At 36.8% G+C, this 23520-nt stretch overlaps 1 protein-coding gene across 2 annotated transcripts in view; it reads left to right on the top strand.

The window, feature by feature from the left end:
- Positions 1-17466, top strand: part of LOC119786101 (roundabout homolog 2-like) — a 118894-nt gene extending 101428 nt beyond the window's left edge. For both annotated transcript variants that reach the window (XM_038289197.1, XM_038289196.1), the window contains 8 exons: positions 118-245; positions 883-1155; positions 1790-1952; positions 3345-3587; positions 7872-8071; positions 11749-11910; positions 12030-12284; positions 15550-17466. In XM_038289197.1, coding sequence (XP_038145125.1) covers positions 118-245; positions 883-1155; positions 1790-1952; positions 3345-3587; positions 7872-8071; positions 11749-11910; positions 12030-12284; positions 15550-15551 — 1426 coding nt within the window. In that variant the 3' untranslated portion in view covers positions 15552-17466. The remainder of the gene's footprint in view (positions 1-117; positions 246-882; positions 1156-1789; positions 1953-3344; positions 3588-7871; positions 8072-11748; positions 11911-12029; positions 12285-15549) is intronic.
- Positions 17467-23520: the final 6054 nt, after the last annotated feature.

Genomic DNA, 23520 nt, shown 5'->3' with positions numbered 1-23520 from the left:
GCAGCAGGATGAAAATGAGCTGTACTTTTGCACGGGGGAGACTGAGTAACAATGTGACTGCCTCTATCTCCAACCCTCTCAATCCTTTTTGTCTGACTCGAAACGTCCTCATCACAGCCGCCCAGGGCTTTTGAAAGCAGGCGATCCGGGTCTTCCGTGGTTGGCTGACTCGTGGCCTTCTACAAGCCTCCCAGCGAACGGAGGCTTAGGGAGTCCAAAGGGTGGCAGCAACTTTGGCAGAGGAGGTAAGAAACACAGGCATTGAGTGAGGGGAGGGGAGATACAGTACTAGCAATGCCTTGGTGGACAGTTTTGACGTTTATCCTTTGGGAAGCATCATGGCAGCACATCGCATTTGCAAACACATGCATCCAAATTAACAGAGCCTCTGAGGGGATATATATTCTTGATTTGATTTGACAAGCTTGATATTTGGCTTAATTTTCTTGCTGTTTTGATATATTTTTGGCAGTCCTTTCCTGCCATTGTGCATTTTCCAAGCTTGCACTAGAGTGATACTCCAGGTCGGTGGTTTTAATTTGAGTGTTGTGCTTTAAACTAGTGTGCTGCAGGCTTTTTTTATGTGAAAGACAGTGGAGCTGAAGGTTAGCGCTGTTGAATATCCCCACTTCTGAACACTCCACCAGGCTCCCACCGAGCGTTGCATGCTAATTACGCTTGTTGATAATCACTTTCATTTATATCAACTCTACTTTAGACTTGTTTTTTTTAACTAATGCAGAGCGTCAGAACAGCGGGGAGCGTTAATGACCTTAAAGATCGTTAACTTCATGTCAACTTATCGCACTGCCTCTCCCCCCCTTTTTTGTTCCCTTCCCCCCACTTCACCCCCTACTCTGTTTCCACCCCGCTTTCCCTCAGATGTTTTACCGTCTGCAGCCGTGGAGAAAACGGGCACCATGCTGTCTGATGGGGCCATCTACAGCAGTATTGACTTCATGGGAAAGGGAGGCTACAGCAGCCCAGCGAGAAGCGGCCAGCCCACCCCTTATGCCACCACTCAGATACTCCAGTCCAACAGCTTTCATGAGCTGGCTGTGGACAGACCAGATCCACGATGGAAGGCATCTCTACAGGCCCAGCAGGAAATTGCAAACATGGGCTATTCACTTACTGACAGGCGGCCTGGTGCTGGTATGAGCCATGTGAAAATGTACTCAAAAATCCCTACAAGCTAAACTCAGATAAAGAGCAAATGAGAGAGGAAGGAATTTATTTACATATTCACTAAAGTGGACCTTCAGGACAATGCTCTTAATTACTCTTCTGTCTCCATCATATTTCTACCCGCAGAGCTTATCTAGCCCAGAAATGTCACACAACAATGACGCATTCCTTTGGCTTAATTTGATTAGCAATGGACGAAAATCTCTCAGCATTCTGAATTGTATTATTTAGCATATATACACTTTCTTTAAGCCATGGAGGTATAGCTGTCCCGCACAATGTTCAGTTAAATGTCAGGCTCAGTTGAGATATGGGGAACCAAAGAAAGGGAAAGTAACATAAAGTCTTTGCCACAGGTTTTTTATGCCTTTAAGAAATGTCAACATTTGGAACTGTTTTAATGTGCTGTCAGCACAAAGAAAAGGAACAGAAGAGATTCCTGCAGAAAGGCAAATGTATAAAGATTCTGGCTGCAGATTTATATTCTAGATCACTTTTCATGCCGACTTGTATGTGTACAAATTTGACAAAGAATAATATTGAGGAGTATCACCAATGGTGCTTCAAATAATTTGAAAGATTTCTCCTTGCCTACCCCTAGGTGCTAAAGTTGCGAAGAAAAAGAAGATCAAGGGAGGGACAAAAACCTCTAAATCAAATGGAACATGCTGGGCCAACATGCCCCTGCCTCCTCCGCCCATGCACCCTCTGCCTGGCACAGAGGTTGACCTTGATCAGTACCCCCAAGAAAACCATAAAGGAAGGTAATATGCACTTAAATCTAATCAATCCTCCATTTGTATCGCAAATGCACAAAAAACTAATGTTAGGAGAAGAACAAATGCAAAGACAAAGGCCATATTAAGTTGAACCTTAAATGTGATGTTCTCTGCAGAAATATTTTACCTCAGCATTTGTTCAATCAATTTGTTATCATTTCCCAACCACTTCTTTTAGTGGAATTTTATGTTATACACCAACACAAAGCTGTGTATTTTCGTGAAAAGGGAATAGAAAAACTAATTGTTTTTCACTACATTTTGCACAAACGAATCTAAAAAGTCTAATGTGTATTTAAAATTAGCACCCCCATACTATAATACTATTGATTTCAATAAAAAAATGACATTAGAGGCTTTAAGCAATGCGTCACAAAACGACTCTAAGACATATAAGGTTTTTTCAAGATACAAAGTAGCTTCTTTTTTTTAAACAGGTTTAATTTGGGAAATCAGCCAATGTTGCTCCCTGCGGGACAAACAGCCGCCTGCTCCAAAAATTCAGTGAGGAGAGAAAAGAAATGCAGAATTGATAATGTATAGCAGCCTTAGAACTTTTTGAGCTGATTGGGTGAGGCATACCCTGTCTTCCAGGTTTTAGCCAGTAACAAAATGATATAGGTAGCAGGCAGCTAACCTGGCAAACCAGATTGAAAAAAATGACCAAATTGCTTCTTGATCTCTATGTTTCAAAATTAAATAATTGATTCTGACAACAGATCTGATAGTGACCGACGTCAGTTTGTCACCCATAAACTGTATTACTGCAGCTTGATGGGTCACCTTGTGGTGGGTTGCTACTTAAACAGATGAGGCAGGAGTGGGACAAAATATGTTCTTGAGTGTTTGTAAGAGTACAAATACTACTTGACTTCAGCTTGCAGGCCATGTTACAACTGTTTGCCTAACAGTCCAAAAACAAAAATCCGGATTTGAAAAAGTGTAAAAAGAGGGTCATTGTTAAAAGAAGGCCCTAAGAATTCAGATTGACTCTTTGCCATAAGACTGGATGAGCAGATTAATAAAGTTTGTTAAGTAAAATAAAAGAATTAACTATTCTGGTAGTTCCCTTGACTTCTATTTGTAAATAGTATGGCAGATCATTTTACAAATGCCATTCTACCTGGAAACCATGTTGGATGAAATGTCATCAGGTATAGTAAAGGTAGTCAGAATTGAACATACTGATGTATAAAGTCTTTGTTATGATTATGCACTACTTTGTGTTGGTCTACAACTAAAATCCTATCAGAATGCTTAAAGGTAGATTCAAAGAATATGCATGTATATTTGTAGATCTGTATTCTCTCATAAAATGCAAAGCCACCAAAATGATTTGCTCCTATATGACATATCTTTTATTCATGACACCGACAGCAACAGCTGGAACCCACCCATGTCCATTCAGACCTACCGCCACCAGGATTTGGCAAGCGAAGCTGAAGAGGAGAGAGGTCCTACTCCACCCTTGAGAGGAAGATCATCATCTCCAGCTCCCTTCAGCCAGCCGTCATCCTCCTCTCTCAGTTCTGCCCACCATGAAGAGATGCAATCCATTTTACAGGCCCACTTAGATGAACTCACCAGAGCTTACCAGTATGAAGTCGCCAAGCAAGCATGGTAAGGATGTATGGTTGTCTGTATTAGGCATGTTCAATTCCAGTCTTGAAGGTCCAATGTCTGACATCGTTTAGATGTCTCTGCTAAGAAACCTGAATTCAATTCTTTTATTAAGGGATAGCCCCTTGAGATGATCCATCTCGTTTTCGAGGGGGTCCCAAGAACAACAGAGACAAACAATACACACAGTCACACATCCATACCAAAGCTCTTCATCACTACAAGCTAAACAGTCCAACATCTCTACACAAATATATTTATGCAGGTAAACAAACAAATAGAAAATATATGTATCTATATATATAGAACACTAAGCAGAAATAAAATAAGAATAAAATACAAGTAAAGTACTCAGGAGAAAACCCACAATTGGAAAATCAGTTAAATAAATAAAAAAGATAAGAAGGAAAAATAAGCATGTATATATGCACAACCGCACACATGAATATAGGTACAGCAGCAGGTACATAACTTTTTGTTTTGTTTTAAGGACCACGGCCAGGAAAGCAGGTGCACTGGTCTCTTGAATGCAGAAAACTTAATAAGGATGATTTAAGGTGAGGAAAAGATGAAATTGATCTCAGTGATCTGGGTAAGCTATTCCAGTCAGAAGGGGCTTTAAATCTGAAGGCACGTCTTCCTATTTCTTTAGATATTCTTGGAACAGAAAAGAACAAATGATCAAGATGTCTAAGTCCATAAGTAGACCTATATGGATTCAAATGGTTTTGTAAATAGGATGGATAATTAAAGAAAAAACATTTATAAATAAACTGAAACCAGTGTAACTGCCGTCTAGTCTTAGGTGATAAGAGGTTAAGTTGCTGATACATGTGACAATGGTGGGTAAGGTATGGGCATCTCAACACAAATCGACAGAGACTGTTGAAAACAACATTTAGAGATTTAAGGTGTGATTCTGTTGTATTCATATACACAATGTCAGCGTAATCAAGGATTGGAAATAAAAGCTGTGTTACAATTCGTAGTCTGATCTGTTGAGTGAAACAATTTATAGAGCGATATAAGAGTCTAAGATTGAAATTAATTTTCTTGACAACGGAGTCAATATGTGACTTGAAGGAAAGATTGGAGTCAAGCAGTAGGCCCAAATATTTAAATTCTTCCACATTCTCCATAAGAGTATCATCCAGAAACCTTATTGACAGAGTATGATCTTGCTTAAAACGGGTTGTCCTGTTGTCAAAAAGCATACTGTAAGACTTAGTCTTATTAAGTATGAGCCCATTCGCTGTAAACCACTTCTGAATATCATCAAAGTCTGATTGCAATGAAGACTCAATCAAACTAATGTCAGGTTTAGCAGAGTAAATAACTGTATCGTCAGCATACAGCAGGATATTACAGTTTGAGCATACTTTTGGAAGGTCATTTATGAATATAGAGAACAACAGAGGGCCTAAGCATGAATGTAAATTATCAGGTCATTAGCAAAAACTTGACTGCACTTGACAACTTCTTTGTCAAAGATCGTTGTTTTCTATGTGGCCATGATTGAATGCACTGTTTGACATTTTGCTCCTGTGCTGCATTGCTGTTTAGATGCAGGAATACCCATTTGCACGTATATGCTCTTGGGTTGCGTGGCAATCTAAACGAGAGACTGGAAGACAACACAGAGAGATGGTGTATGATATCCCACTATAGTTCATCTGGAAAGATGCATTTAGTTATTCACAAAACTATATTCTAAGTTCTTTTAATCTAAAACAATAAAATTGTACTTATTGCTCCTTTATTAATATGTATTTTAGGCTATTTAGTCATGTGGGCTAAGATCCAACTTTAATGACTGAGCAAACAAAAAATTGTATGTGCAATAAGTAGGTGTGTTGCAGACAATAACCTAAGACTGGCATATTTAAAGGACAAATTTTTTGGGTGCTATTGGCTGTCTCCATAGAGCACAGAGTGGATTTATTTGCCCCTCTCAAAGGCTGTTGCAATTTGCAACAGAACTGCACACAGACGTTAGGTTTGATCCTGTATAGATAAATTCAGGTAGAGGAAAAGAGAAAGGCTTTCCCTGTTGGTGTGAAGTGAAAAAAAAAATCAGGTTCTATCACATATAAAATGATAGGATAACGTGGAGGCACATGCACATTTGAGTAGCCTCTATCGTCTGCATAATTCCAACTGTTTCAACCACTTAAGATAATAGTTAACATTTTTGTAAGTGATGTCACTCACACATGGCCGCTCTATCATTTTGGCAGACATTCCAGACACACAAAACAATTTATTCTTTGATAAATTAAGAACTTTCCTATTTTCCTATAGGTTAAGATCTTTAGTTCATAATAGGAGATGGAAAAAAGATTTTTTATTAATTCTCCATAAAAACAACTGTATGCTATATAAAAAAAAAAAAATAGACAACTACTCTTTTATTTTGTCTTACTAATGATCATTATTTGTAATGCCTAACTTGAATTAAAAGCAAGACAGATGAAAATAGCTGCTGCAGATTTATCATTTTCATCTCCACAGATGTGTGAGCAGCTTTAAGATGGGAATATACAGTAAAAAATGTGTTCTATAATATAATTATTTTACTGGTGGTTAATTACTGCTGGTTAACACAAAGAATTTTCTAATCCAATGTGAGTAAAGACCACCTTCATATTAATAAGGAGCTTGTAACATGAATAATTTCTGTTTTAAAAAGAATATTTTTGATAAGCCACTTTTTCACTCAATTCTGACAATTGTGTTTAAAGGTATAACAAGAGCAATAAAACACCAAAATTGTTCCAAACCTTGTGTGAGCTGTTGAATGGCATTAAGTAACTGTGATGGTACGTCCTATCCAGAAGCAATAAAATCCAGTTTTGTTATGATTTTCTCTACAGTCGGTACAGAACAGCCTCTGCGACCGGCTCTACGTCAGACCTTAGTTTATCCAATTCTAAAAAATAGCATTGCACAATAAACAGTTTGTCTCCACTATTGGAATTCCTGCAGGCCCAAATAGGGTGATACATGCACATTACCCTTGCTTACCTTTTCCATGATGGCAGCAGACATTTTGGCATGCTTGTTTGCACCTGAGTTTGGAACTTGCTATATATAAACAATCTGCAGCGGCAATCCTTTTAAGGTTTAATGAATTGATTGCAGGTGGTAAGTAATTACATTTGCATATCCTCCTCCCAAGTATTTTGGCCATCTGATGATGAGCATATGGTTGACACATTCATGAAGGCAAACTTGAAATATAGAACGATTTGCCTGCTGTTCTACTTACTTTAGAGGCACAAACTGATGGGCAACTGGTTAGTAGATCAGCTTTGCTTGCTCTATCCAGTTTGAACATAGTTATATATATATACACAGACTTTTATAAGATTATCTCTGTGGTGTATAATGACATTCTGAGTCAGTTTGCACCCATACAAAATCAAAAACTAGTTTGCACAGGACCTTTATATTATGGAATGCCTTTCCATCACTGCTTTGATTATCTGTCCCTATTTTTTTTTTTTCCTTTTATCTAACTTTTTTCTAAATTATATGTATCTAATTTTCTATCAATTCATTTCTCTTTACTTTCTTTACAATATTTTTGCAGAATTTGTTCATCTTTTTTTTCTATCTGAAAAGTATTGTCATTTCCTTTCTTTGCACAGTTGTAGAGATACCTGTAATTTTATTCAACTCATTCATCTCATCATTTCGGTTTTGCATTCCTACCGGCAGCATTTGAACATCTTTGGATGCTGGTATTTGCACGTGTCAGCCCAAACCTGCACTGTCTCTCACGTACGATAAAAAAATACATTCACCCCGTTGATTACACCTTCGACGAGGCACTGAGGGGAACTTGATAAGTCAGGGCTGACACGTGTTGGGGGGTAATGACTGGGTTTAGTCTTACACGCTGGTCTGACATCAGTAAATAGAGTTGGTAATTATGCATGCATCTCCTCTACGGTGGGATGCGAGCCATCATAGAGGACAGCTGTGCCGGAGATAACAGGCATGTTGCTGACAGCCCTGCCCATCCAGATATCCTTTATTCTGTCCAATTACAACTCCATTGTGTTAGCACAACACACACCACTGCTGAGAAAGTAATCAGTGAAAATCACAGCAGACATTCATAGTCTTTGCACATTGCATCTTTACACTTTTGAATATATCCACTGATTCTGCCTTCAAATGGTTGTTTTCCAGTGTTTTTCCCACTCTTTATCTGACCTCCATTGCATTTTAAAGGATTGAATGCATTCATTAACACAGTGTTTGGTCATATTTTATTAGGCATATGAAAAGCAGCACAAATGTGCCCAACACACCGATGGACTTCATGTCGACTACACTGGGGTCTGATCTGGGAGAAACTCTTCTTTCTGAAGATGATGAGGAAGAGGAGGAGGATGAAAGATATACCGTGGTGTCAAAGAACTTGTGCGGCTTTGAATACACTCCTGGTCACAGCATGGATAGCCTGGAAGGCACAGGTATGTGTTCTTCTTATCTTAGTTTGATCTACTTTAGATTGAAGTTTAACAATTTTTTCTTTTCTTTTCTTCTTTTTTTGTTTTGCATTAAAAATAAATGTGGTGGCAACTGCAAAAAAGAGTGCTCATTATAAATAGGAAGAAACAAAGTATATTGACATAATTTCACCATGATTTTTAAAAGTTTGCTCCTTTAAGTACGGTATGATTTAATAAGTATATAAAAAAGCAATACAGCAGACAGTTTAGTTGCTCTTTCTACATCTGTAAAGAATTACTTTTAGTTAGGTTTAATAAAGATTACACAGCCAATATAACAAAAACCAACCTGTTTTTCATGTTTTTATATACTAAACCTATTTAGTTAAAAAAAAAAAAAAGGACATGTAATTGCTTTTCCGACGCTCTTGTAATTAAAGATAAAAGTGGATGTTCCTTCAGATCTTATGTGATTGCAGGACCTGCTGGGAGACATCAGTTAGCTCCCTGATCAGCAATGTTTTTCTACCAGCCGGCAACCATCTTCTATGCTTGCAGATCGTGGATTTTACTCTTCACTACCTTCATTGCTGTTTTGGATTTTAGCTAAGTTATGCATGAGAATACAAGGTCTGCAGAAGAGTCACTTTTATCTGAATTTTTCTTAATCTAATTCACTCCTTGGGCTTCTACAGCTCAAACACTGACATCCGTTCATCACTGAATTGTGAGGTGTGTACTTATAACTGAGAAACTAGCACTCTGTGTGATGCCACTAGCTGCAAACATTTAGTTTGTTTGTGTTTTCAGTGTATGTTGCTTCACACCGCAAATTTCCTCGCCGGTTAAATAAAGCTTTCCTCCCACATGAAGGTGATCTTAATTTAATTTGGCCAAGGCATATATTGCATATACATGTTAGCAAATTAGGCAATGAAAGCTATTTTAAAATTAAATATTAAGGGAACTCTGCTTGCTTTCTGGAATTAAAAATACCTAATATATTCTGATTTTTTAAGTTTTAATAAAGATGAAAAAATTTATTAATGTCATATTAAATTATGCGTTAATTTCCGCATGTTTTGCTCTTATGAATTTAATAATAATATAGCTAATGCTCTCCTCGAACTCCAAGGAAGTCTGAGGCTGTAGGCTTTGCTTTGCGCAGGCGCTCTGGAGCGCAGTGGGGCGGTGATGGAGGATATGGGATTTCAGGGTAACTTATAGGCCCTGATTCACTAATATTCAAAATAAGGACCACTAAATTCCTTTTAAAAAAACAAAAAACAAACACTTTTTAATCAGTAGTAATTTCAATAACCTTTTTTAAATTCTCCCTGAGTTTAGAATATATATTAAGGAGAGTTTTAAACCATCTAACAAAGGTTACACCCCTTTCCTTTGGATTAATGTTGAATCCATTACATGATTTATGATTTGTATGTATTTATAAATAGGTTTCAGCCTGAAAACTTTTCTTTAGAACTCAAAAGCTAGATGACTTCTCCCACAGGGACAAGACTTCATTATTTTTAGGCCCCATTGTTTGATAAATTACAACTAACAGGTAAACTGAGAATAAGTTTGTGATCATTGCTTTAATAACCCCTTTCTGGGCCAAAGCCAGTCAATGTGACTATGAATGTTTATACATAAATTTGCCATTGCAAACGTGTTCTCATCACAGATCCTGGGAACTCAGATAAGTGAAAATACAAATTATTTTTCTGGTTTCCTGAAGGGAGGAACCATATCTATCAATTGACAGTAACAAATGCTAGTATATTTTACTGTAAAAAAAATTAGGTAATCAACACAAATTAGTGTTTGATTGTGAGATGGAAGGGAAATTATATATAGTATCTTGGTATTGTTTCTAGGCAAATAAAATAAAACATGTTGCCTGCATTTCAACATATGTAAACTTTCACTGCAAAAACAAAAGTAACAAAACTAATATACATGATTTTTATTTTGCTCATATTTCATTACAAAGTCAAATTTAGTCTGGCTGGAAAAAAATTGGTACAGATTTTCAAGATTTGCTACAGTTTGCAGGTTTAGACTTTGCCTGCGCTATTGTAGCACATGAATAGGCTTTCTTCTATATGGTTCACTTTACTGCATATTTAGATTTTTTGTGTTGCTGGGCGATAAGAAGCTGCTTTTTTCCAGTCTCTAACATGTTATCCTATAGTTTTACAGAGTATTAAGTTTGATCCATTTTCCCTATTACTTGCTTCTCTGTCCTTGCTGAATAACAGAATCCCCTGACCATGATGGAGCCACTATCATGTTTAATCATGGTCATGGTGTAATCAGAGTGATGCACAATAACTTTTTTGTTGTCATACAAATCATTTAAATGCAAGTTAAATATTTCCCTTTGGTGTCATCTGATCTCCTTCAAAATATTTACTATTCTGCACAGCTTAACGCAATCCTTAAACAATAACAGGATGTGTCTTTGTTGCTTCTTCCACATATTTGCACTATCATTATAGATCCACCATTTGTAGAACATTGTTAGGTTTGTAGCTGTGCCATACTTTTTATATTTCGAGATCAATTCAAGCGACTGGACAAATAGCAAAACACACAAAAAAATAAAAATAAAACAGTTCTGATGTAGACATTTATTTAACACAAGTTTTGGTTAAAAAAAAGCTTAATAGATATTTGAAAGTAAGTGATTTCAGTGTTTTATGGTGTTCATTATTGGAGGTTGTATATGAAATCAAAGGAATACTCAATTATAATTATTTCCGAACCTAAAGGTGGCAGGAAACCTATGGAGGAGTTAGCTGGTTCAAACCAATTACTGTAGCACAGTATATATTGGATACCCAGCCTAACAACCCACAGGTTACAGAAAGTTTCAGTTATACAAATGTTTTTTGTTTTATTTTTATTTTTTTATCTAAAAACACTTTACACCTCTGTGTTACTTTATCCTTGGCTTATCTGCTGTGTCCTTTGGTCTTCATGATGCTGTTTCTTCATTAGTATCTTCACATATACTACAGATATTAGTATCTTCACAGAGCAGCTAAACTTATGCTGATTTAAAATAAACAACCAGGTTTATATTTTGTACCTCTAGTGGCAGTTAGAGATTCCCCAATCCATTTTTTTCTGATCGAATCCGATACCGATACATAGTGTATTGGCCGATATCCGCTATCATCAAATACAGTACTTCTTTTGAATGAATTTACCGTATACCTTTCCATGTGAGTAAAGACATCACATTTGCAATAAACATTGTTGAAAAAAAGTTCAAAGTTAAACACAGATATAAATCACCACTAGCTGCTGTTCGTGCTCTGCATAATGATGTAATAAGTGCTGCCATCATAAAATTAGATAATGAAATTGCTGTAACTCAATCAGCATCATTCTTCTGATATCCGATCCAGCTAATGAGTCAATATCGTAGCCCATGTCTGAGTGTCAGTGAAAAAGAGGTTGAACACATATAAACAAACAGTTGTGTATTACTTTTTGGTGGCCTATTACAATACATATGCTCAATACATGAGCAATAAAGGTTGTGGTTGTAACTTAAAAAACTGGGGTTTGAATACTTTTCCAATTAACCCTTAACATATTGTACAACTCACAAATTTGTTTCCACTGTTTAGTCAATGTGGACAAATAATTATCTGCCATAAATGGCTCATTTCTTCTCCTCACAGGGAAATCTGCCCACCACAGTCACACTGATAGCTTTGGCACTTCAGACCGTGATGCGCATGGTACACATAGCCTCAGACACAAGGGCCCGCCACTTACTGGCCACAGACCTCAGACTGACATGGCTGGAACTCTTCCCAGACGAAGAGACACCAACACAGACTGTGAGTTTGGACTTCATTGCTCTCAGACAACTGTTTCTAAAATGTGATTCATCTTTTATCTGAAGTGTGTGTCATGATGTCTCATTTCCACATATCATCATCTACCATCCACTCGACAGCCCACACGCCGGCCACAAAGTCCACTCACAGCATGGGATCCCACTTGCAAAGCCCATGGCCAGCTCCGGTGCCGGACACTTCTGAGGAGTGCATGGTTACTGTGTCGACACTAGAGAGACAGCACATGGCTTCCTGGAGTGGCACGACATCTTCCGGCAGGGTCACCCTGAGTAGGGGTTCCCACAACAGACCTGGCATGGACTTATCCTCTGATGGGCATCTTTCCAATAATGGCACAGAGAAAAGGGAACACTGTAAGTATTAATACTCAAATTCTAAAGAGAATGGATGGGTATGCATGCTAAAAAGCAGACATTTGTAAATGTTCTATTTGCACAGTGCAAATGAATGATGAATTAATAATTAAACAAGGAGGCCTTTCTTCAGTACTCTTGCACAACACTGCAGAACATGTATATCAGTCTCTTTAAAATAGTAATTTTGCTATAAAAATACATTTCTGGTAATATAGCAATGTTAAAATCAACCTAAATACTGGAAAAATGCTTCCAGTGCTGAGCTGATGCCAGTACCCACTTGGCCTGTTTTCTTTCAGTTTCCTCTATTCAAAACATTGGCTCGGATTCACAGAAAATAGAACCAGGTTACCCAAACACTTTCTTTCCTGGGCCAGATCAAACAACAGCTTTGAACTGGTGGTGGTTGGGAAGGGGAGGGGGGAGGGGGGTACAGACCAACAGCCAATGAAATATATCAAAAACAATGCTAAAAACTAATATTTGTTTTGTCGTGGAGCTGCAAAATTGAGGTGAAAAAGACTTGGAAAGAATGAAAACACTGAGTTTCAAAATTTGTTCATCACAACCTCAGTTTCTCTAAGGCACAGCATCTTAGCCCTATAGAATCATTAGTAGAGCTGGTCAGCTTAGGACAGATCCATGACAAATTGGATAGTATTGCACAACAGCAAACCTACCAAGAAACTACCATTCAACTAAACTTGCAGATTCACAATGAAAGCTTCTATCAGGAAAACCAACAAGGGGCCCCATTGTAACTTTGTAGGAGCTGTGGAGATCCACAGCTCTAGAGGGAGAGTGTAATGACAGCACAAATATTTCCTGTGCACTTCACAAACCTGAGCTTTACAAATAATAAGGTAAGTTAGGACCTTAATACGAGAAATCCAGTAGAGGCTGCATTTTACTATGATGCATTTCTTAAGCAGAGGTATGTAGCTGCACAGATTTGTTGTGAAGATATTTGAAGAAAGATAAAATATGAAAAAATTTAGCCTTTTAAATATGCTTTCTTTTCAGTTAGTATAACTGATATTGATCTACTTTTCCCTAAATACCCATCAGAGACCTACTCCCAATGGCACATCCTAGTTCATTTGAGTTATTTCAATGCTGGAAAACAGTTTATGAAAATTGATGCTGTGCTTTATTATTTGTATATGTTGTTAGAGTAACACTATCGTACCGTGCTTCCTAGGTAGCTGCTACTAGTATCAACATTAGTTCAACTTTCCTACTTTGACTGTTTAGCAGTTCAGTATTGATGTAATATTAATTTATTTCTAATGATGTTTGCATGCACCAAATATACATAAAACATTGTTTTTGTCCTTTGTATTGTTGTAAAAGTGGCTGAAGAGATCATATATGAACTATGAAAATAATCCAGGTGTTGTGGAACTGGAACTCTATCAAATCTGATATTACATGACTTCAAATTCCTGGTTTTTGTTTAAATAAAACATAGCATGTATAATCCTTAAAAGGTCTGTATTTCTCTCACTTGTCAGATTGGCCCTACACCTTCAGTTACAATAAACAGCAGCATCTAATCATATTTCTCTGGTTATTTAATAGAGAGCAAATGTTGATAGTGGAAAGAAAAGGTTTCGTATGCAGTGAGAATTCAATTAGGTTTATTTATATGGTGCCAATTCAAAACGCATGTTATTTCAAGGCACTTTCCAGAGACAACACTGAAAAACAGGTTGTTGATGGCAACAACACAGCTGATACTTCTCTCCAGGATCGTGTCCAAGCCAACAGGAACACAAAATATGAAGCTACTAAGAGAAGAAGCAGAGCAGGATAGCGTAAGAGATTGAACTAACAAATTCTGCAGAGTGGGAGAATAGAGATTGAATGGAGCAGATTTATGAAATGGGGTCCCTCTGTCCTCCAGAAGTCTAAGCCTATAACAGCATAACAATAGAGATAGCTCAGGATAACCTGAGCCACTTTAACTATAAGCTGTATCAAAAAGGAACATTTTAAGCCTTGCATTAAACATTGACAGTGTGTATGCCTTAAGAGCTAAAATTGGCAGTTGGTTCCACAGAAGGAGCCTGATAACTAAAAGATCTGCCTCCCATTCTACTTTTAGAAATCTTAGGAACCACTAATAAAACTGCAGATTGAGAGCAAAGATGGAGCTTGGCCTTTTAAGGCTTTATATGTGAGAAGGAGAATTTTAAATTTCTGATTTAACAAGAAGCGGAGAGAGAAGAACGGAGAGATATGATCTCTTTATGATTTTCATAAGAACTCCAGCTGCAGCATTTTGGATCAGCTGAAGGCTTTTCACTACACATTTACAATAGTCCAGCCTTGAAGTAACAAATGCATGGACTAGTTTCTCAGCATCACCCCTGGACAGGAGATTCCTGTTTTCTTCAATTTTCCACAAATGAAGGGAGGAAATTATAGAAACCTCTTTGATATGGGATTTAAATGACAGGTCCCAAAAATAACACCATGATTTTTTACTTTATCACCTGAGATCAATTTAATTCCATCCAAATTCTAAGGTAATAGAAGTGACTGAGAATACAGTGGCAAACAACTTATCTTCTTTGTAGATTTCTACGTTCTCTGTTGATTGCTTTCAATCAAAAGTAATTTTAACTGACTTTCAATTATCCCAAAAAACCTCCTCTGGTTTAAATTTCCTAAACCAACTTCTATGCATCCTGCCCTCCCAGAAGCTTGAATACAATCTAGTAGTTTCCTCTTAGCCATCATTTTTTTAGTGGGCAAAATCTGGATAGAAAATGGCCAAAAATGCAAAGATCATTCCCCACTTAGTTAAATAAAACCAAGGCTGCCCAGAATAAAGGCACAGAATAGAGTTTACAGGGTAAAGACTCCCACATGCTTGTGTTGGCATGTGTCAAAATAATTTTTTATGCACAGAAACTGACATTTAAACTACGGTACTTACCCCTGAGGTTAATTGGGTTTATCTGCAGATATCCAAAGGGGGCTTTTGGTAATTCTGAGTAAGTGATTTTTCCTTCCCTTTATTGAAATTGAATAAAGAGGTTTTATATGTTTTGTTAAATTTTGAACAGGAAGGGATGCCATCTTAACATATGCTATTTAAGAAGGGAGTTCAGTGTAATAGTTAAATAGTTTTGAAACAAATCTTAATGAACAGATGTTGATTCAAGAAAACAAACCCAAAGATGCCCAGTTGTAAAACCAGATGTTTTTTGAGTCTTAATTGTAACTCGGCTCTCTTTATCTTGGTTCTTTTCAGAGTTCTTGTGAGACATCAATCCCCTGCAGCTGTGGTCTGTCCCCAGACCCATTGTCTGTAAGCGCAATGAGATTTTCTCTCAGTGAAGATGGATTTTAGAAGATGGAGAGGACACGGAATGGAAGAAGAAGCAACAGTGTTGAAGGAAACAGAGCTGTAAATGTCATGTACAGGCACTGACACCACTTTCACAGTGTGATTTTTACCCCCCTCCCTTTGAAAGAATAAACAGTATGTTAAATGTGCGCTTCTGTTTTTTGTCACATGGTGATCACACAGTGGAGACGTGAAGAAAAAAGGACCACATGACAAAAATGACTTGCTTAAATGATGAAAGGACTTGCATAATTTGTAAATATTGTTTTCTTTTTTAATGTTTTTCTTTCTCTTTGATTTGCTATGCAAGCCAATCCCAACTTCATTTTGTTGTGATTTATTACTGTGAATATTTTGATTTTTCTTTTTGATTATGCTCAAACCGTTGACTTATTTTGATGAGGCTAATGTATTGTTGTATTTTGCACAAAGCGTATTTCTTTTTAGGGTGAAAATAAGCACAAAATAATTTTCAGCTAAGCTGAGGATGAAAATCATAATGGCAAAGAGTGAGATCTATATTAAGGAATAGGTTGTACTGTATATCTGGCTGTGCTATAATCATATGGAGGAAAAACAGGTACACATTTATAACTAATATGCCAAAAAAAATACTTACTAACATTGTTTATTTCTTGCTGAGAAACCCATTATAGATCACACCAAGAGCTGTTCTGAGCTGGTGGCAAAGAGAACATATAAACTTTTTTATATAATGGAAAGTGTTAAAACATTGGCTGCATCTCTGCGACACTGAGTAGGAAATATTTAATAAATAATATATCATTGTATCATTTCCAGTAACATCTCTTGACATGATGATGTGCAATATCCAAAACCCAATGTGACATTAAAAGGAAATGAGATGGTAGACGTACCTTAGTGGAAGTCAAATATATGCATTAGAAAGGTACATTGAAGTGACCTAAATATACCTGCAGAAGAAAATGTGTAAAATATAATACAGCTGTATGCGACATAACACTGCTGTGAGAAAGTGTGCACCCCTTTACAGATTTCTTCAGGTTATATTCTTTCAAGATGGCACATGTGCTCATGGACTGCCTACTGTACGTCAGGTTGAGGTTCTCACCTAGCCAGTCGATTCCAACCAGTTGGATATGGAGTTGAATTGTGTTTGCCTGCTTACATCCTTGTCTGGGCTTTTCTGTCACACCAAAAGGAAATTGGATTGGATGGCATTTTCCTCCAATTTGTGCATTTGTTTTCTTTTTTGTCTAAGTTTCCATTTGGTTGATCTAAGACACAGTGTTGCAAAACAACAAAAAGTAACATAAGATATCTGTAAGGGGGCAAATACTTTTTTTTTAATACTGCATTCATCTTTTCAAACTTTTAATTTTACTGTGAAAACATCCTTACAAATTTCTTTGGACTTGACAGATTTTAGAATTCCAGATGTTAAAATGCAGTTGGCTAAGAGTTTCTGTGAAATGTATATTCGAAATGTTCTGTTTTTCAGTCATGATTATGTTCTGAGATCCTTTCTTTGCTGTAATTGCTCACTATTCAAAGAATCTTTCCATGGCAGATTTTATTGCTTTCAGGAATACACAGCCACATATGGAATGGCCTTTTTTTTTTCAACCCTTGATGCAAAATAAAACGTGTGTGAAAATGAACAGAATTTCTCTCCCATAATACATGAGTGTGGTGCAGCCTTGGAATTTACTTAGAGAAGTCCACAGAGAAATGAATGACTTTGTCTATAAATTGGGCAGCTGGATGGATTTGTTAATATACATGGCACTCAAAACTGAAAGAAGATAAATAAAACAATTTCTATAACAACTGACAAAACTGGATGTTAGCTTGGTATTTTTCGAGCAGATAATAGAACAATTCAACCTGGAGAGACTCAAGTGGAGAAAAGTTGCAATTAGAAAAGTTAACTGACATAAATGAAGACAAATCTTTAGCACTTGAACCCCAGGAGAAGATTTTGGTTCTATGAATTGATATGTGATTGGATTAATGGATTAAAAAGAGTTTAGCATAGTCTTTCCCCAGCGTCCGGACAATGATGGTGGATAAGCCTGAAATGTAGAGGGTTTGCAAATATCCCTGGGTCCAAGCTCGAGGAAGGAGATGGGTTGGAGGGGGGATAGGAAAATGGCTGGTAACGGTCCTGATGACAGCTGGCTGGAACTTGTATGTGGGACATCAGAGGGTGATCCAGGTGTTGCAGGTTACAGACTTCCAGAATGAATTTACATTTTTAGTTATTTTATTTTTAGGTATAGTGGAGGATCTTCACATTTTTTTTTGAAAAGACCCACCCTCTCCACTTTAAAAACTACTGCACATGCACAACCCTGTACCCTCCCGAGAGGGAACATCTATTAAACAAGTGTGAGAGCATGCTCTAGCCCATTTCTCCTCGTGCAAACTCTGTATAAAAGTTGCTATTTGCATCACTAAAGCACAAAAGAAGATTTTGAAGAACATGCCAATTTTTCCACTATGTCATACATCACATATTTCACACCGGTAAGTTAAAATGAGGACGAGTGCATTGGACAGCCTTATGGAAACATATCTCCAGGATGATTGAAAATTCAGAGGACCACTTATTTTGATGATCCACTTGGAAATAAAATATCCTCCACTATACGTTTAAGCTTAATTCTTTCATTTGTTAGGATTTTTTTAATAGCGTTATCTTATTCGATTATATTTCACTTTACTTAATTTCCACATAGGATACATATCCATATAATTAAGGGCATAACTATAGTTCGAATATATAAATAATATCCATTAATACGTCATCCTCTCAGACTTAAACTAGTCAAAATAAGTATATACTTTTTAAAGCAGCTTAAACTTAAATGGGAATCTCTTGTTTGTTTTTTGAAGGGTAATACACTTTTCAGTCTCATTTATTGGTTACGAAACTAATTTAACCAAATTAGTGGCCTCACAATTTCCTTGCATGGATGTGAACAACTAGCTGAAGCACATACTGTTTTGTTTTTTTCTTTTTTGAAGTTGGTGAACTGTCTTGGCAGTAGGAACTTTACTGTTTTATTTATGTAAATATGCTATGGAATTTTCTATTAGTCACACTTCAAAACAGGAAATACAAGAGAAGAAGCCATTTAATTAAGGCAATTATGTTTATCTTTAATTTTAACTCAAGGAAGGCATAAAATGAAATGGATAATCGCTTAAACTTGCTCAAACCTACAGTTATTATGCATTGCAGGCTGTATAGGACAGGAAGGTATAAGAAATATCCTAAGATCACTTTTGCAGTGAATGAGATCTTGGTACCACTCAGTGCACAATCATAAAACACTGATACACTTATTGATTGTTTTAGAGCTATGCCAGAAAACAGAAAAAAACTTTTCCATGTTACTGTCAGAGTGGAAGTGTGCAATGCTTGTTAAATACACTTGGGACTTTGATTATTCCTGGAACGAACATTTAGGATTAATCCTAAGAAAAAAAGGAAATACAAAGAAAGAGGCCGATAAAAAGTTCATTTAGGGGCTGAACCAAACAAAGCCAAGTGGACCCTAGAGATGAGCAAGAGATGCTCTGAAAGAAGGAATTATCTTAGAGATTATGAGGAATGCTCAGAAATGCTTAATACAATGCATGAAGAGCAAGAAGATCCATTGGTAAAAGAGGTTTTAATGATTATGATATATATATAAGTATCTGGTATTAAATATATTACATCTTTTTGGTTTTTCTTATGTTTTCAGATCCTTTACGCATTTTTTATATGGGTGCCAGTAAGCCTGGATGGTGTTTCTTTTCAAGTGTAAATCTTGCAAAAAATATGTTGTCATCATTGCTGGTTAAATGAGTGTTAGCTTGTACTGCTAGACTGCACAGGTGATGCAATTGTCCCTTTATAAATGTGGAAAAGCAATGACACTTGTTATGGATGTACAGGGATTAGGCCAGTCAGCAGGTGTTATACATGGGGGCTTAAAGTACATTTTACCATTTAAGCTGCAGCTTATTAGGTTCCCATGAGTGCCATGATGTCACCAGAATACCATCTAGGTTGTTCTGTGACCTAACACTAAAACTGAAGTTCTTTTTCTCAGCCTTTTCTGAGCCTGCTAAACAAATGCCATATGTATGTCTTCTAAATTACCAAGCTTGCTGAACATGGGAATTTAATAGAGTAAAAGCAACAAATAGCCCAGCCCACAGAGCCCAATTAGAGGACCCCGTCTGAGCAGATATCACTACAAGTGGGCCTCATAAAGTGGTTTCTTAATATCCTGGTCTATAAATGGTGTGCTTTCTTTGTGGGGTTTTGTGTTCGTGGTTCAATGAAAAATCATTTTCTTGGAACAATATAGCTGAAGTATGTTTTTTTTTTTAGCTCTTGGGAACAATTTGAGCGGTAACTGTCTAGTTCCAATAAGGGAACATTGGACACCACTGAAAATACTCATATAATAGCATTTTTTCTTATATTGAGAATCCTAATAATGGCAATACAGCCCAAAAAGGTTCCCTGAGAATTGACATACAGTTCTTGTTTAAAGTATACTTTTAATTATATACACAATTTTAAGCAATGGAAGTTAAAAGACGATGCTCTCAGGGAATATGTCACTAATGCTATTCTAAGGCACTGAATGGTGGGGCAGTGGGTAGCATTGTTGCCTTGCAGAAAGAAGGTCCTGGGTTAGAGTCCCAATCCAGGGTCCTTCTGCATGGAGTTTGTATGTTCTCCCCTGTCAATTTGTGGGCTGTCAGGGTACTTCAGCTTCTTCCCACAGTTCAAAAACCTGACTTTTAGATTAACTGGCATCTCTAAATTGCCCTTAAGTGTGAGAGTGTATGTGCATGGTTGTATGCCTCTGTGTTGTCCTGTGATGTACTAGAGTGTACATCGTCCAGGGTGTACATCGTTTTTTTACCCACAGACTACAGGAAATAGGTAGCAGTGTCTCTTTGACCCTGACAGATGAAGCTTGAGAGGATGGATCTTTATTCTCAGTTTTACTTGAATCCAAAGCTTGGAGATGGGAATAATGTTACATCCAAGTGGGTAACAATTTAGCAGTTTCCATTTGTACTAATTTTTTATGCCAAACCATTAAAGAACGCCTGAAAGTGTCTTTCAATAGGGTCATGTATAATTCTAGTTGACTGGGATAGACAGGGTCAGGAGTGCCAATAAACAGTTTGTATCTGTAATTGTCAGAGTATGTTTTTGTAGTACATTAAGACTGGCTAGTGGCACCTTTTCAGTCAGACTTCTAACTTTAACAGTAAAGGGCATATTTGTTGTAGTTACAACATTTACTTTGTGTTGCTATCATTCAACTGAGAGTTGTTTAAAAAACTAAACTTCAAGAATTGCACTGTAGAACCTGTCCAAGGACCATGATAAGAGGAGGAATGTGGTAAAAATGACATCAGCACTCTCAAATGGTTGGAGGAATCTTTATTTGTAAAAACTTAATAAAACTAATGAGGAAACAAATGGCTTTGTGTAACTGAAAATAAACACCTACATTTTAGAATAATTAATTTATAGCTTACAAATGGAACTTCATGATAGCGACCCAGACCAAGTTGGAAGCAATGAAATAGTTACATTTTATGATATCATGTTCACTGTTTCCAATTGATGGTCAACATAAAAAGTGCAAAGAAACAGTGATCAATTGAAAGTTAAGTCATTGGATAAGGTGGTATTTAAGCAAAAGATAACTAAACTCTATAATGATGAGAGTAACAAGTTAAGTAACAAAAAGGTTGAGTCTTGTTGGACAATATGATAAAGGAGTTAAAGCGGTGAATAGCACCTATCAAATTGAAACTCTAGCAGTGGGGAGACTTTTCTAAGAAGCCAAAGTAACTTCTTGTCAGAAAATATCAATTCACAAATCAGAGGTCAGTAAAAATTTTGCTACTTACTTCAAGTTTCCAGTCAAACATTTACCACAACACATTTTGTTCTGAGAAAATTTACCTAAAGACTCAAAGCACCAAAATGCATTTTTGAAAGATGCTGTCCAGTGATATCGTAGATCATAATACAATTTAACTGCATATCTATAATTTTTGCCAATGTATTCCACTGTATTACCACTGGTATTATTAGGCATTTTGCTATTATCGCCACAAGATCCCATAATTATTTACAGTGTGTAGATTAAGTATCGTATTAACCTTTTTTCTTCTCAATTTCTTCTCAAGGTATCCCATTATGACAAGAAAAAATTTAATTTTGTTTGAGATTACTTGAAATGTATTTCAGAAAACTCTAAAACAGAAAACTTAATGAAAACACATTTGTGGGAATATAACTTTTGCTTAATAGTCATAGTCTCAAGTCTTTTGGATTATGATGCCACAAGCTTAACACACATTGTTCAGTAGTTTTGCCCATTCTTCTTCACAGTATGTCTAAAGCTTCATCAGGTTGGATGGGTTATGACTGGACAGCCATTTTCTTCGGAAATCTCTTCATAGATGTTCAGTTGGATTCTAGTCTAGACTCAAGCTTAGTCACTTCAGGACATTCACAGAGTGGTTGCAGCGTGTTTTCATCAATACCTTTCTACTTTCTTTCCTTCTATCCTGACTACTCTGTTGGTTCCTGCTGCTGTTAAAAATCTTCATATTATGATGCTTGCACCACCATGTTTAACTATAGGCATGATATCAGCCTGGTTTCCACCCCAAACGTACGCCTGAAATGTACACTAGAATGTAATCTTTGTCTCGTCAGATCAGATAATTTTGTTTCTCTTGGTCTAGAAGTCCTTTAGGTACCTTGGGACAAACTTCACATGGGCTGCCATGCTCCTTTCATCAAGGAGTGGCTTTTGTGTGGCAAATCTACCATACAAGCCTGATTGGATTGGATTACTACAAAACTGGCTGTCCCTCTGGAAGGTTCTCCTCTTTCCCCACTGGAACACTGGAGCTGACAGAGACCAACTCCCTGACAAATGCCCTTCCCCTGATCACTCTAACATAAATTGTCAACTGTAGGACATTATATAGACAGGTGTGTGCCTTCCCTTATCATAACCAGTCAACTATACTAGCCACTGTTAGACTCCAATAAAACTGAACAAATATCTCAATAATGATCAGTGGAAACATTATCAACCACAGCTATTTTTTTTAGTTTCATGGTAAAGGCTAAATACTTAAAAAAGTGGGATTTCTTATTTTTGTATAATTTTTATACATTTGCAGCGGTCTTAAAGAAACTGCAGCAATTTAAAAAATATATATTTTTACACTGTTGTTAAATGGTATTTTGTGTATAGATTTGAGAAAAGAGATTAACATTATTTTTGAACAAGGATGTAACATATATAAATGTGGCAAGTGAAGCAAGGTGAACTCTTTCCAAATGCACTTTACAGCCCCTTTCAGATAATAGGGTGGAAAAACCTAGGTGCATCTAATGTACAATTAATGGCCCACAAGGAAATCACGTTGGTGTTGAAGCCTGTAGTGTGTTTAAAATATTGGTTAGACATTTAATTGTCTTCTTATCAATATGAAATGTAAGGTTAAAACATCAAATTAGCCTCACAGAAATACATTTCTAAAGCTTGAATGATATATAGGTAGTAGGAACACAATCACCATATTAATCTACCTTGACAATGTATGATTAAAATTAAACAGACTTAAAAGACTGTCTGAAAACTGCATTTGGAAAAGTGCTGTGGTTTCTGCAGGCTTTGATACTCACTGTTAATGTAAAATTCATGCCACCTCCTCAGACTAAAACACTTGAGGGAAAGCTATGGGTCAAGAGTGATTCTCATCCACTGTAGCTTACCCTGGCCTTTAACCTCTGCCTGAATGATGTAAAAAGACAGTTTCACCTTTGAGAATGGTGGT

Source organism: Cyprinodon tularosa, unplaced genomic scaffold (genome assembly GCF_016077235.1).
Source record: "Cyprinodon tularosa strain WSP-4 unplaced genomic scaffold, ASM1607723v1 ctg265, whole genome shotgun sequence".
NCBI lineage: Eukaryota > Metazoa > Chordata > Actinopteri > Cyprinodontiformes > Cyprinodontidae > Cyprinodon > Cyprinodon tularosa.
This window is presented reverse-complemented; position numbering and strand designations above follow the sequence as displayed.